This window comes from Schistocerca piceifrons, chromosome X (genome assembly GCF_021461385.2).
Source record: "Schistocerca piceifrons isolate TAMUIC-IGC-003096 chromosome X, iqSchPice1.1, whole genome shotgun sequence".
In the NCBI taxonomy this organism is placed as follows: domain Eukaryota; kingdom Metazoa; phylum Arthropoda; class Insecta; order Orthoptera; family Acrididae; genus Schistocerca; species Schistocerca piceifrons.
The window spans coordinates 369,842,901-369,859,775 of NC_060149.1; the positions used below are offsets into that span (position 1 = coordinate 369,842,901).

General features: G+C 40.8%; 1 protein-coding gene across 1 annotated transcript in view; it reads left to right on the forward strand.

Moving 5' to 3' along the window:
* The window catches only part of LOC124721776 (neogenin), a 236,504-nt gene that overhangs the window by 138,666 nt on the left and 80,963 nt on the right, over positions 1 to 16,875 (forward strand). Inside the window, exon 17 of the mRNA XM_047246889.1 lies at positions 11,171 to 11,365. Coding sequence (XP_047102845.1) covers positions 11,171 to 11,365 — 195 coding nt within the window. The remainder of the gene's footprint in view (positions 1 to 11,170; positions 11,366 to 16,875) is intronic.

The window sequence follows — 16,875 nt, forward strand, 5'->3', positions numbered from 1 at the left end:
AATATTTGTCTTCCTGGCTTGTTCACGCCTTCCAAAAACTTCATATGCTTGTAAAATATCGATTTCGGAACATAGATCTCAGTTGTTTCAGACCTACTTTTAGTTTTGACCATTTTACAATGGGCACAATTGTACTGTGTTTTCATATTTGTCCATTTCCTTTCACACTCCACAAGTGGTACACCAATTTTATCCGAAACTCCTTTCAACAAATCTTTCCTTTTATATCTGTCTTTATATGCAGAATCCGAAGGATCCTGTAGAGGTTTTCTCATTTCAATTTCTAATAAAACTGAATTGTTAGATCTGTTGACAGCTCGTGAGTTGCCATTGTCGAAAGAAACACATCAGACAGACAAACAAAGAAACACAGCAGACGATATGACAAATGTGCATGCACAAGTCACACAACCCTGCCACGTGTTTGCTCACTGAGCATAAACTGCAAACTCAGACAAAAGTTCCTTCAACTAGTTGTCCAGACTCGTGACTTTAAACAACTGTTGACAACAGGTGAAAACTAAGTCAAACTTCCAGTTGAAAACAGTTGTCAACTGAGTTGGTTTTCAGTGTGAAGGTACCTTTAGAAACAATGTGGACAGTCATACGCAGCATGTGCTGTTGACTTACAGGGTCTCACACACGTGCAATTTCACATGTCAACGGTAAAGTCTCCTATGCAGAATCATTTATTTGAAATGTGATTGTGTGCTTTACCCCTCACAGGGAGATCACCACAAAGGCTTTAGCTAAACCTGATCGTAGTCTTGGTGAAGTACTTCAAATTGCAAAGTTTTTGGAGCTGCCTCGAAAGCTAGCAGGTTTTTACAACCTACACTCAGGTTTCCCAAGTTGTTAGTAACTGTCGCAAGCACTGGGGAGTCGAGATCACCGACATTTCATGAGAGACTTAAATATGGCAATGATTCTGTTCCTTGCTCAGCATCGAATGACCTGTTTTTGTAATGTTTGTGGCTCAGTAACACCGTCCCTCCTTGGTGTTGCAATTTGTATCATGCATGTCAAAGAACCTTCAGTGCTGTCCAGAATGCAGCAGTGAGCATAACAGAAGCTGATGCCCGCATCATGCAGCAAACTGTTGGTAATCACAGTCACGTGGCCATCATCTGTCAACAGATTGCCAACCAGCCATGTACTCAGTGGCAATATGAAGACAAAGCTGTGGTACATACAGTCACGGCTGCAGAACTGGTGATCTCCTTGCTGCCATGCAAGCTCACTTTGGCTTTTACACTGCTTGGTCAGTCTGTGGAGTTCCAACTAGACACAGGCACAGCCGTTTAGTTTAATCAATGTGGACACACATTGCTGTCTCAGTTTGCCTCCTTTGTGACAGGCCCAGAATGGTGTCCTATCTTACAACCAAGGGTCCATTCCTTTCCTCGAAGAGCTGTTGCTGGCAGCTAAGTACAAAAACATTGAATGCGTGCTGACTTACTCCCATACTGCTACAAATTTTTTTGGCATAGACACCTATACCTGTTTTGTATTTACAGTATAGGACCAAGTTAATTTAATTTCAGCCACAGTGCCTTTCTGTAATCTTGATGCCCTGTGCACATTGTATTATGAGACTTTCAAACCAAGGATGTGATGGGCAGATAGCTTTATGGCTCACATTTCTTTGAAGCCTTCTGCAGTACCGAAGAGGCTGTTCAGGCAAAACTCGCAAAGCTTCAGAACCAAACCATTTTCTCCCAGCTTCCACCAGTCGGTGGAAAACACCTGTGGTGGTCATTAACACTTTGAGTGCCAGTCTGGTTAGACACTGGAATCGCATTTGGGAGGACGACAGTTCAATCCCGCATCCGGCCATCCTGATTTAGGTTTTCCGTGATTTCCCTAAATCGCTCCAGGCAAATGCCGGGATGGTTCCTTTGAAAGGGCACAGCCGACTTCCTTCCCCATCCTTCCCTAATCCGATGAGACCGATGACCTCGCTGTCTGGTCTCCTTCCCCAAACAACCCAACCCCAACCCAAGTGCCAGTCAATTTTGTAAATCTAGCTTTTTATCGCCATCTCCTTCATCCAGTGCTGGAATTTGGATTATAATTTGACTCCTTGGTACAGACTCAAGAAACAACATGAAACTATTTTTCTTACTTTGAAATAAGAGTGACTGAATATTTCAGATAGTTCTTTTTTGTGTGATAGAGCCAGAAACACAAAACCTCACTTTGCATACATACCACACTGAAATGACATATTTCATTTGTGCTCCAGTGATCTGCAATAGATGGTCACTCACTAATGCTTATATGCAAAATGCCTGCAATAAATTTTCAAATGTCATCCAGGCTGACTGTTTCGATTCCTGAATTAGATTAATAATAAGTAGCCTCTTCATCCATGTCATCAGCATCAAAACAATTGCTACAACCTTTCTGATTCTTCAAGAATGCAAAGAATATTTGCATCACTGAGTGGACTGTTGCCTTGAGTGCACAATGTGCTAATAGTGACATCTACCATTCATCTGACTAGTTTGATTGTTTCGATTGCCAGACTGCATTGTCATGAACCACAGTGGCAGAAATGTATAGTAGGAGTATTTATGTGCCTTCGTGTATTTGTAAGACAACTAATATTACTCATGAGAGCTAACAGTTGAATGAGGAATCCTGACTGTAATATTATGGGCATGGAAGCCTGTAATATAATGGACATGGCATTCTTTCCATCATTGAAGACAACCTAATATTACGAGCATGTCGTTACGTGTTTGTGGTAAACTTGAAGTCTATGGTTAATTCACAGACTAACATTGATCTGTACCCACTCTATTGACCAGAGGAGTTGTCTAAATTAGCTGGAGGACACGATTTTTTGAAAATTGATTTAAAGTATGTATACTTCCAACTGCAGCTGGATGAGTTGTCTTCGCAGTTCCTAGTTTTAAATATGCTGTTTGGCTTGTACAGGTATAATTGATTGCTGTTTGTGGTTGCAAGTGCATTCACCATTTCCGAAAAGTATTTGGAACAGTTGATTCAAGATATTCCGCACTATGTCAACTATTTGGACGATATTATCATAACAGGGGGCGGGGGTTGCATGCAAAACACTGCAAGAATCTTGAATCCCTTATTAAGCTGCTCCAGAAAAATTGTTGACATTGCCAGTTGGAAAAGTACAGTTTCCTTGCCCTCGTCATCAGCTAGCTGGGGCACATTCTTAGTTATGAAAATATTATGCCCACATGTGACCATGTTGACATGATGATAAAGATGGCAACACCAACTAACCTTTAACAGATGCAGTCATTTCTAGCGAAAATAACATATTACGCCAAATTTATTCTCTAAGTATCGCAGATCACACACCCTCTCAATCAGCTGCGAAAGAAGGTAATCAAATTATTATGATGGGCTGCCTTTCAACAGGCTTTTCGGCACCTTATGGACAATCTCAAGGTAGCTCCATGACTGATGCCTTATATGCTTGGTCTGCTGTTGACTCTGGCGACAGGCATGTCCCAGTTTACTGATTGTGGCGGTTTTGTCAGGTGGTTTGGAGCACCTTAAGTGCTTTGCCTACAAAACTTTCAGTGCTGAGCAGCTCAGCTATTCCCGTATTGAGAAGGAGATTTAGCGATCATTTATGGAGTCAAGAAGTAGCATGTATGTGTGTATGCCAGCAATTTCACCTGTTGACTGACCACAAACCATTGTCTGGGCATCAGTCTAAGTCTGAATATGAATGTGTAGCAACTGCAGTGCTGGATACTGTTTTCAAGCGAATACCATTATGAAATCCATTTTCACCCCACCGCCCAATACGCCAGTGTCCTGCCTTCCTCTTGGGACCAATGTGGAATTTAACCATCAGAAAACTGGCGTCTCGCCACCCCCAACCCGGATCAACAGCTCCAAACAGCCTTGGATGAATTCCCACTCACAACTTGCAAGGCCACCTTGGCATCCTGCCACAACCCAGTCCTGCACAAGATTTTGTTGGCAGTCCAAAAGAGGTGGACAGAGCATTTCACCAGACCAACCCAGTTTTTTGCAATTATTTTGCACTGCACTACCAACTCAGCACCACACAGGGTGTCTTGAAATTGGACACGAAGGACTCTGACTGCCAGGTTGCCATTCTGCCCTCCCTTTGGGTCGCACATCCTCCATCTCCTCCATCCATCATGTTGGGAGACTAGCTATATGCCTGTGCTTCGCAATGGAAGTTAGAGAAGAGTCTTTGCATACCATTGCTATTTATGGCTCTGTACCTCAGTCAGTAAAAATGGAACCCTTACAGGATCGCTGTGTCAATAAATTCCAATATAAATTAACCTCATGAAAGAAGCAAAGCAGTTTTGTTAAGCACGAAGCAAAATCAGTAAATCGATGTATCATAGGAAACTAAATTCAATATTAATTGGTATTCATAAAGATAAGATTGCGTTACTTGATTCTGTCACTGAGGTAAAAAAAATCTAACAGTGACCTCTATGGGTTCATTGACATATACCATTGCAAATGTAAACACCACAAGCTATGCTTACATTACCTGTGAAAACCCCATGAAAATTCATCTTCTTGTTTTGGAGGGTAGCCTATGCAAAGAGACAGGCACCATTTTACAGTACTGTTATTTGTATAGTGCACATGACTCATATGTTAGAAAGGCAAAAGAACGGACCCGCAAAATTACAGACCAATATCCCTAACATTGGTTTACTGCAGAATCCTTAAACATATTTTCCGTTCAATTATAATAAATTTTCTGGAGACCAAGAAGCTCATGTTCATGAATCAGCATGGTTTTAGAAAGCATCGCTCGTGTGAAACTCAGCTTGCCCTTTTCCCACACAATATCCGGGCAGTTGCAGAGGGTGGGCTTACTGGTAGTTGGGAGCTCCAACGTCAGGCGCGTAATGGGGCTCCTTAGGGAAATGGCAGCAAGAGAGGGGAAGAAAACCAATGTGCACTCCGTGTGCATACCGGGGGGAGTCATTCCAGATGTGGAAAGGGTCCTTCCGGATGCCATGAAGGGTACAGGGTGCACCCATCTGCAGGTGGTCGCTCATGTCGGCACCAATGATGTATGTCGCTATGGATCGGAGGAAATCCTCTCTGGCTTCCGGCGGCTATCTGATTTGGTGAAGACTGCCAGTCTCGCTAGCGGGATGAAAGCAGAGCTCACCATCTGCAGCATCGTCGACAGGACTGACTGCGGACCTTTGGTACAGAGCCGAGTGGAGGGTCTGAATCAGAGGCTGAGACGGTTCTGCGACCGTGTGGGCTGCAGATTCCTCGACTTGCGCCATAGGGTGGTGGGGTTTCGGGTTCCGCTGGATAGGTCAGGAGTCCACTACACGCAACAAGCGGCTACACGGGTAGCAGGGGTTGTGTGGCGTGGGCTGGGCGGTTTTTTAGGTTAGATGGCCTTGGCCAAGTACAGAAAGGGCAACAGCCTCAACGGGTGCGGGGCAAAGTCAGGACATGCGAGGACCAAGCAGCAATCGGTATTGTAATTGTCAACTGTCGAAGCTGCGTTGGTAAAGTACCGGAACTTCAAGCGCTGATAGAAAGCACCGAAGCTGAAATCGTTATAGGTACAGAAAGCTGGTTGAAGCCAGAGATAAATTCTGCCGAAATTTTTACAAAGGTGCAGACGGTGTTTAGAAAGGATAGAGTGCATGCAACCGGTGGTGGAGTGTTCGTCGCTGTTAGTAGTAGTTTATCCTGTAGTGAAGTAGAAGTTGATAGTTCCTGTGAATTATTATGGGTGGAGGTTACACTAAACAACCGAACTAGGTTAATAATTGGCTCCTTTTACCGACCTCCCGACTCAGCAGCATTAGTGGCAGAACAACTGAGAGAAAATTTGGAATACATTTCACATACATTTTCTCAGCATGTTATAGTCTTAGGTGGAGATTTCAATTTACCAGATATAGACTGGGACACTCAGATGTTTAGGACGGGTGGTAGGGACAGAGCATCGAGTGACATTATACTGAGTGCACTATCCGAAATTTACCTCGAGCAATTAAACAGAGAACCGACTCGTGGAGATAACATCTTGGACCTACTGATAACAAACAGACCCGAACTTTTTGACTCTGTATGTACAGAACAGGGAATCAGTGATCATAAGGCCGTTGCAGCATCCCTGAATATGGAAGTTAATAGGAATATAAAAAAAGGAAGGAAGGTTTATCTGTTTAGCAAGAGTAATAGAAGGCAGATTTCAGACTACCTAACAGATCAAAACGAAAATTTCTGTTCCGACACTGACAATGTTGAGTGTTTATGGAAAATGTTCAAGGCAATCGTAAAATGCGTTTTAGACAGGTACGTGCCAAGTAAAACTGTGAGGGACGGGAAAAACCCACCATGGTACAACAACAAAGTTAGGAAACTACTGCAAAAGCAAAGAGAGCTCCACTCCAAGTTTAAGCGCAGCCAAAACCTCTCAGACAAACAGAAGCTAAACGATGTCAAAGTTAGCGTAAGGAGGGCTATGCGTGAAGCGTTCATTGAATTCGAAAGTAAAATTCTATGTACCGACTTGACAGAAAATCCTAGGAAGTTCTGGTCTTACGTTAAATCAGTAAGTGGCTCGAAACAGCATATCCAGACACTACGGGATGATGATGGCATTGAAACAGAGGATGACACGCGTAAAGCTGAAATACTAAACACCTTTTTCCAAAGCTGTTTCACAGAGGAAGACCGCACTGCAGTTCCTTCTCTAAATCCTCGCACAAACGAAAAAATGGCTGACATCGAAATAAGTGTCCAAGGAATAGAAAAGCAACTGGAATCACTCAATAGAGGAAAGTCCACTGGACCTGATGGGATACCAATTCGATTCTACACAGAGTACGCGAAAGAACTTGCCCCCCTTCTAACAGCCGTGTACCGCAAGTCTCTAGAGGAACGGAGGGTTCCAAATGATTGGAAAAGAGCACAGGTAGTCCCAGTCTTCAAGAAGGGTCATCGAGCAGATGCGCAAAACTATAGACCTATATCTCTGACGTCGATCTCTTGTAGAATTTTAGAACATGTTTTTTGGTCGCGTATCATGTCATTTCTGGAAACCCAGAATCTACTATGTAGGAATCAACATGGATTCCGGAAACAGCGATCGTGTGAGACCCAACTCGCCTTATTTGTTCATGAGACCCAGAAAATATTAGATACAGGCTCCCAGGTAGATGCTATTTTTCTTGACTTCCGGAAAGCGTTCGATACAGTTCCGCACTGTCGCCTGATAAACAAAGTAAGAGCCTACGGAATATCAGACCAGCTGTGTGGCTGGATTGAAGAGTTTTTAGCAAACAGAACACAGCATGTTGTTATCAATGGAGAGACGTCTACAGACGTTAAAGTAACCTCTGGCGTGCCACAGGGGAGTGTTATGGGACCATTGCTTTTCACAATATATATAAATGACTTAGTAGATAGTGTCGGAAGTTCCATGCGGCTTTTCGCAGATGATGCTGTAGTATACAGAGAAGTTGCAGCATTAGAAAATTGTAGCGAAATGCAGGAAGATCTGCAGTGGATAGGCACTTGGTGCAGTGCGTGGCAACTGACCCTTAACATAGACAAATGTAATGTATTGCGAATACATAGAAAGAAGGATCCTTTATTGTATGATTATATGATAGCGGAACAAACACTGGTAGCAGTTACTTCTGTAAAATATCTGGGAGTATGCGTGCGGAACGATTTGAAGTGGAATGATCATATAAAATTAATTGTTGGTAAGGTGGGTACCAGGTTGAGATACATTGGGAGAGTGCTTAGAAAATGTAGTCCATCAACAAAGGAGGTGGCTTACAAAACACTCGTTCGACCTATACTTGAGTATTGCTCATCAGTGTGGGATCCGTACCAGATCGGTCTGACGGAGGAGATAGAGAAGATCCAAAGAAGAGCGGCGCGTTTCGTCACAGGGTTATTTGGTAACCGTGATAGCGTTACGGAGATGTTTAATAAACTCAAGTGGCAGACTCTGCAAGAGAGGCGCTCTGCATCGCGGTGTAGCTTGCTCGCCAGGTTTCGAGAGGGTGCGTTTCTGGATGAGGTATCGAATATATTGCTTCCCCCTACTTATACCTCCCGAGGAGATCACGAATGTAAAATTAGAGAGATTAGAGCGCGCACGGAGGCTTTCAGACAGTCGTTCTTCCCGCGAACCATACGCGACTGGAACAGGAAAGGGAGGTAATGACAGTGGCACGTAAAGTGCCCTCCGCCACACACCGTTGGGTGGCTTGCGGAGTATCAATGTAGATGTAGATGTATATTGGGAACTACGGATGAAGGGCAGTAGGCAGATTCCACATTTCTAGATTTGCAGAAAGCATTTGACATTGTTCCCCATTGCAAGCTGTTAAAGAAGGTATGAGTATATGGAATAGGTTCATAGATATGCGAGTGGCTCAAAGACTTCTTAAGTTATAGAACCCAATATGTTGGTCTCGACAGCAAGTGCTTGTCAGGGACAAGGGTATCATCAGAAGTGCCCCAGGGAAGTGTGATAGGACCACTATTGTTCTCTATATACATAAATAATTTGGCTGGCAGGGTGGGCAGCAATGTGGAGCTGTTTGCTGAGCAGGATACAAGATGACTTAGACAAAGTTTCTAGTTGGTGCGATGAATAGCAGCTAGCACTATATGTAGAAAAATGTAAGTTAATGCAGATGAGTAGGACAAACAAAGCCATTATATTTGCGTAGTGCATTAGTAGTGCTCTGCTTGACACAGTCATGTTCTTAAATATCTGGGCGTAATGTTGTAAAGTGATATGAAAAGGAACGAGCATGTGAGGAGTGTGGTAAGAAGGGCGAATGGTAGCTTCGGTTTATTGGGAGAATTCTAGAAAAGTGTGGTTCATTTGCATAGGAGATAGCATAAAGGAAGCTAGTGTGACTCATTCTTGAGTACTGCTCGTGTGTACCAGGTTAGATTAAAGGACGACATCAAAGTAATCCAGAGGCGGGACATTACATTTGTTACTGGTAGGTAACAAATGTTACAAGTGTTACGGAGATGCTTTGGGAACTTAAATTGGAATCCCTGGAGGGAAGGCGACATTCTTTTTGAGGATCACTTTTAAGAAAATTTAGAAAACAGGCATTTTGAGTTGACTTCAGAGCGATTCTGTTGCCTCTAACACATAAGGACCATGAAGATGAGATATAAGAAATTAGGGCTCTTACAGAGGCATATAGATAGTCTTTTTTTCCTCATTCTATGTGTGAGTGGAACAGGAATGGAAATGACTAGTAGTGATATGGGATACCCTCCGCCAAGTGATGTAAGGCAGATTGCGGAGTACCAACGAAGATGTAGATGTAAATGTGCGTGAAGGCCAGACAGGACATTTACTAGTCCACCATCGATGCTGATATTGAGTGCATGTGCAACTCGTGCCGTGGCGTGCCGTGCCGTGCCGTGCCATGCCATGACTCTCTCAACCAGGCACCCTCTGCTCAACAGTTTTGGCTGTGGCACCATCTTGAACACCCTTAGGAGATGGTCCACATCTATTTTGTAGGGCTATTTCAGGACACTATGTTGTTGCTGGTAGTGGACGCCCTCTTGAACCTTCCATTTGTCGCTGTCAACCATCACCTCTGTTACCATCAGTGCCCTTGAGAGTATTTTTTCCATTGAGGGGCATCTTAAATCTTCCAATTTACGTCTGCTCAGCAAAAGGCTTTCTGCCGCAACAATGGTATCGACCACCCGACCACTGCCCCTTCTTACCATGCCTCCAACATAGAAGCTGAGTGGATGATCCACACCTTGGAGACTCAAATGCAGAATGCCTTGCAGACATCATTGACCGAGAATGCATTACACAGCTCTCTGATAGCGTATTGGTCCACCTCAATTAGTGGGGTCAGTCTGGACTCGCCATTTTAGACCTCCTGTATCCAATGCAGCATTCTTATCCTGCATACAGGCCCACTTACACTCGGTGCTCTTGTATCTGGACACACACATTTGGACAGTGTCTGGGGTGGACTGAAGGCCTCATTCTGGGCCACAGGGGTCGTCAGCTGTTTGACATTGTGATGGGTTATTTTCACCTGACCCACTACTGCAACCAACTCCTGTCATGAGCATAGTTGCAATCGGCACCCTGTTCTTATCTACCCCACCTGTGACCCACATACTGGACAAGAGGGTTGCCTCCAGCCGGTTCTTTTGCTCTGTCTTGCCACCTCCTGTGCTTGAGGTACAACCTCCACCCACACTCACACACGACCAAGTAAGAGGATCACAGTTTGGGAATGCATGGAGGCAGAACCAAATTCTCCATCCCTTACCTCAATGGCCCCTGAGCAACCCCTTTCCTTGGGCACACTGCCGCCTCCCCCACGTGGGTTGATTTTCCTGACAGGTCAACTCTGAGCGGATGGTCCTCACTCCATTAGCAGAGAGTTCTGCCGCTCCACTTGCTGCTGCCGCTCCACACGCCCCAATTCGCCAAAACTGACACTGCTGGTGAAGGATATCTATAGCGGATCTGAAGTACTACACTTAGTATTTGTTCAGTGCCACCAGAGGTGCGATCACATGGTCACGGGTGCAAACTGATAGCAGCACAGAGTTAAGTGAGCAAATGTTAGCCAGTTTTATTTAGTAATTTGCTCTGTTAAATCTCGCCTAGCTGCTATTAGGATATCAGTCTGGCTTACATTCTTGTTGTTTATGCATTGCTCTGTCTGGTTAAGATGTGAGTACCAAATGCCAGAAGGAAAAATGTTGTAAATTTAAAATACTGTAATTATAATATGTGTTTCTTTTCTAATAATAATCATAAATGGTTCAAGATGTGCTATATACATTAATGTGATGTATCCTCTAGTAAGAAATGGGATCAGAATTGAACTGTAATTCGAACTCTGTTATGCTGGACTGTTTTGAATGTGCCTTGCAAGCTTGTGGGAGAACAACATGTTACAGTAAGGATTTTACAAATTTTAGAGTGACAGTCAAGTTGAAACCTCTCAGTATCCTGACAATTGCAAGAGCACTTATTTTATAGTGTTCTCAGAGATACTGAAGCCTGTTTTATTCCCTTGGGCTCTTAAGAGCTATCACCAAAAATAATTATAATTAATTGTGTTCTCTTTCATTTTCTAAATTTTTTATTTAATGTTTTGTTCTATTTTAGGCTATGTTATTCTATATACCTCTGATAACACATTGAATGATCGTGATTGGGTGGCAGAAGGAATTGTTGGTGATAAAATGACGACGTCAGTGAAGAATCTTAGTCCACAAACAACGTATTATTTTAAGATACAGGCGCGTAATAATAAAGGATATGGGCCTTTTTCTGCAGTTGTAACATTTACCACTGGAATAGGTAAGTCAGTAATGTATATTGTCAGAGCTCACTGATCTGCGTGCTGTATTATTTCTCATGATTCAAACAATATTTGTCTCAGTGTATCTTATGTGGTTACCACCTCTGGTTGCTTAAATGTTACAGGTTAACAACACATATAACTGTCCGTTTCCTCATAAGTTGTTCACCACAGCTGCTGTTGCACACAGATATATTCAGAAGATCCATTCACACATTAATCTCATTTTTAATTAATTTATTGATTAATTCATTCTATTTTTATTCACTGTGCGCCCTATACATCAATGAGAAAGTCCAGATAATGCACCCCAGTTAACCTTTGTGATGGCATGTATGGCCATATTAATCTATTGTCAAGTACTCCTGCCTGTCTAGTGCCGACATTGTGCATGCTCTGTTGCCTGTGTCTATGTGCCTGTGGTTCTGTCAGTGTGATCATGTGATGTATCTGACCCCAGGAATGTGTCAATAAAGTTTCCCCTTCCTGGGACAATGAATACACGGTGTTCTTATTTCAATTTCCAGGAGTGTAGAATGAAAGTAAGCAAAGTGTGCAAGTTTTTTATATGCATATCTCCTACATCTGACATCATTCTCACTGCAAATACAAACTTGTTTAGGTGCTTAAGCAATTCTGTGGTATGCCCTTCCCAACTGAATTTATTATCAAGTTGTAATCCCAGAAATTTAACACTGTCTTTGATCTGCATGTCTTCATATGTTATACACCTGCTGGAAGGAAATCTCTTAGAAGTTCTGAACTTCATATAGTGGATCTTCTCAAGGTTTGAGGACAGTGAATTAGCTTTAAACCATTTATTAATGATAGTGAAAATTTGATTAGCACCTATTTCTAAATCTGTACTTGACTTGCTACTTAATGCAATGTTTGTATCATCTGCAAACAAAACAAACTTAGCGTCTGGCAATGTAACAGATGAGAGGTCATTAATGTACACAAGAAAAAGCAGTGGACCCAAGATGGTACCTTGAGGAACACCACATTTAATTAATTCCCAATCAGATGAAGACTGACTGCTTACTGCACAGGTATTTCACTACGACATCCTTTGTTTCCTGTTAGTTAGACAAGACTCAAACCATTTTGCAGCATTCCCGGTGACATCATAATACTCTTATTGACTTAAGAGAATGGTGTGGTTCACACAGTCAAAGGCTTTTGACAAGTCACAGAAAATGCCAGTAGCCTCTAATTTATTAGATAATGAATTGAGTACATTTTCACTGTAAGTGTAAATAGCTTTCTCTAATCAGAACCCTTAAGAAATCCAAACTGTGACTTGGACAATATATTATTTGCAGTCAGATGCGTAAGGAGATGCTTGAACACAACTTTTTCAAATATTTTTTGAGAAAGCCGGCAAAAGTGAAATTGGTTTATAGTTTGATGGTATCTCTTTATCCCCCTTCTTGTAAAGAGCCTTAAGTTCGGCATATTTTAGACAGCCATATTGGTTAAAACTCTGGAGTTTCATTCATTAAAATAGTTCATACTGTAACAGGAAAGGGGATGACTAGCAGTGGTACTAGGTACCTTCCGCCATGCACTGTATGGTACTCTGTAGAGTACTATGTAGATTTAGATATAAATGTAGACGTGAAGATCAAATCTCTGACCAGTGTTTCTCATTTAGGTTTTTGTGGTTCCCTTTAAAGTGCATCAGGGAAACGTTAGGCTGATTCCTTCGATAAAGACATCCATAATTTCTTATCCCATTCTTGTCCAGTGAATCTAGTGTTTCATATCAAATTGTTAAACTCTAACCTCTCTTCCATCGAGCTACCACATTACCCTACTGTGTGTTTTCTTCCTGCATCGTAATTTACTTTCCAACCCATGCCAATACATCACATAATGGCTCTTGTAACTGTTACCGAATGGTTCTTAATGTTGATAAATCTCTACTATCATGTATGTTCATGGCAAATGATACATTTTTGTTATACTTTAATACTTTGAAAGCCTTACCATTGCATAAGTGTCCAAGTGAATAACAGCATTTTTATCATCCAGCTGCTATCATGACTTTCTGAGTTAGGCCTAAGCACTTTGTTATTATTAGTTCCAAGTTGCCAAATTCTAGTAGTAATGTATTAAAGCTGCCTACACCAAATACTGTGTAATTCATGAGGCTTGTGTAAACCTCTATTTAACAAACTGGGAATTCTTACAGTAACATCACAGTACATCTACTCATAATGAGATATTTTGTAAACAACGTGAAGGAAATATTGAAGAGTAGAGTTTGACATGCCATCAGTAATGAGGTCTTTAGGTGCAGGTTGACAACATGAGCTTTTTCCTCTCTCACCCCTCTCTACACTTGTCCCCCTGTTTCTGTCATATGGTGCCTCTGCTCTGTTGTGAAAGACTGTCATATTAGTGTCAGTGTCAGTCAGTTGGTTGGTCAGCAACTTTTTTCAACCATGTCACACGTCCTCAGTCTGAGGCGCTATAGGCATATTTGAGATTTAATACAGAACAAGTAAGTAAAATCTATGTAGTTATAGGAAATGTGTGCTACCACTTCTCATTTCCTTTCTGGCCAATTCTTCTTGTGTTGGTTTTGTCATTTTTTCCTCTTGTTTATGGAAACCAGGATAGTGTGTATTATTGTTCTGTTGAATTTACATAGTGTCATTTTAAATGTTGATTTAACTCAAATGAAATTTTCTTCTCTTTTTTTGTTTGTATGTATGAGTGTGCATGTATCAGGCAGGAGATATGAGAATGTTGCCTAAAAAGTTGAAATACTTGACAGTGAAGCGAAAGGTCATTTGTTGTAGGTAACCAAGGAATCACCAACAAAATTATGTACTTTATGGTGGGCTGCAGTCTTCTTGTACAATTTAATCTTTAAGTTGACACATGTCCTTGACTATTGTCCAGACAAGTTTCCTGCACTCTACAAAATACATTTTCAGTGTGCATACAGAAGAGCGGAAGTCTGTTAGTCACAGATTTTGGGTTCTTAAATCCCCATTCAAATCTTTTTTTCTGGAAAGGTCTTATGTTAAGAAATCTCCTCCTGTTCCCTTCAGAAATGCTTTGTGACCACTGATCTTTTTTACAGCAATGTAGTTTGTTTAAATGAGCTGTATACTACACTAGGAAAATATTGGTAATGTGTGAGTACTAGTAATTTTGGCATGCTAGATTGTGTTTTTATAATTGATGTCGTCAGAAGCAAAAGGGTATAAATACACTTCTTGTAGTTTTGAGAAAACTGAAGTTACAGTTCACAAGGTTTCAGAATTATGTTGAGACAAAAAATGGAATTTTTATTTTTCGTATATTAGACATAAAAATACTTTGTAGCATTTTCTGTTCACATGTTGGAATTTGTAAAATTCTGTATGCACTTGTAGCCCTTTGCGTCCTGAATATTGTGAACTCAATAGAATGTGATTTATGTTTTCTCTGTAATGCTTTATTATTGGTTATTATAAATTCATTTATCATGAAATTGCTATTTAGAGCCAAAACAAAGCAATTATATAATGCTACATGGGCACCATATCTTTTGTGACTTACAATAGTGAAACAAAATAAAAAAGAATACTGTTTAATGCATTATCCCATTATTGAAAATAGTTCATGCCACCTGGGCCACTTTCCTCTTCTCCGTGTATCACAAAAAAATCAGTATAACCCTACAAGTACGTAACTGTTTTGTGACATCTTGTAACTAGTTTTCTTTTTGTTTGCCATGTAGCAGCACAGAGTGGGGTTTCACTTGTATCCCTTTGCCACAATAATTTTATATGCCTTACCATGTTCTAAATGCTTTTGTCTCAGTTTTCTGGGAAATGCCACTTGTACCCTTTTGCTTCTGACCCCCTCCATTGTGAGTCATAAAAAGTGTATTTCGAAGTAAGACATTTATTCATGTAAAGAGAACACGAGCTTGGTAACTCGATTCAGCCTATGTGATTAGGGTTTTTCAGTGTTTTCCTAATTCATTTCCGACCCTTGAGGAATGGATTCTACTAAGAGGCTACAGTGAACATTTCCCATTTCAATGCCCATTATCAATACATGTAAATTCAAGTAAATCATTACATTGTATGTTCATATGATTATTTTTTTCAGAATTTTCTCTCAATAATTTTGCAGTTCCGTATTTAATTGTTCTGTGCTCCCTCCCTCCTCCTCCTCCCACCCTCTCCCCCCTCCGTCCTCCAATAGAATGCTAAATAAATATGAAAAAGAAAAATGTATGTTTTGCTACTGTGATATGCTCAGCTGTAGATTCTGCACAACAGTGTACTGCATTTTTCCATCAGTTTTTCCGGGTGTTAGCATGTGAATTATTCATATTATCCTTCTAGAACAGGCAATGGGTGCATGCTCCTTGACTGCTTTGTCTAGATACTGACTTCATATTTACACATTTATCTATTTATTTAAGACACTATGTTTATGTTAATCATTTAAACAAAAATCTTAGTTGCAGTTAATTCATTTTAAGTAGATTAGATTAGACCTGTTGTGAGGAAAAGCTCAAGGATATGGAATATGTCATAAAACAAGAATACATAATACCTATTCACTAAAAAACAGATGTTTTAATGATTTTACCACAAATCTTAAACAAAAAACAAGTCAAAAATCTGTAACATATTTTCATTTAAGAGGTAATACCACACTTGTCACAAACATATAAATCTGTACACAATGGGGAACATAAAAGTATTTAATTATTTTGCTATGAAAGAAGGTATGTTTCTTTATTACACATTACAAGTAATTTTATATTACAGAAATATTTGAACAATTTTCATCTCATGGACTTATTATCACGTAAATGTGATAAAAATTAGTCTCCAGTCGTGTTGATGTGTTTGGTAACAATATCTTGTAGAAAGTACTCTGTTTGTATCTTTGGTATAAAAATTATTAAAATGGAAATACAGGAGGGAAACTGTTTTTATTTCCTAAATGATTTGCTTCTGCTATTTATTTTATGTTCACACAAAGAAGAGATCCTCTTTATATCTGTTTCTGGGAAGCATAATCAGGGCTGTATACCTTCTACACTGTCAAGTCTCATTATTACGATCAGTTAATTAACTTGAAGAGTTCCTGCAGTTTGCAGCACATACAACAGTTAAATTAGCTTTGAGTGAATCAGTCATATGCTGATAGATCTCATTAGGTATCTGGGCAGTGCTGTCTGCAGTGATTCCCAAACACGAGTGAATTGTGTGTGACAAAGGGGTTACACAGAAAACAATATGGTCACAGTGATCTCACATTTCTTGTTTGTTAAAATCTGAGGAATTTTGGGGTAGTCTTGATTGTGTTCGTAGAGTCATTTTTAAGCACTTCTAGGCTTGTAGTCAGACATAGTGTGTTTCAAAGAGATCTCATATTCCATAAGGAATATTTAGTGAATTTGAAAACCAAAATGTAGGCTGAACTGCCCACAAGGCAAAATTTGAAAGTCTTCATTTTAGTTTTGAAGGTGAATATAGCCATGGCC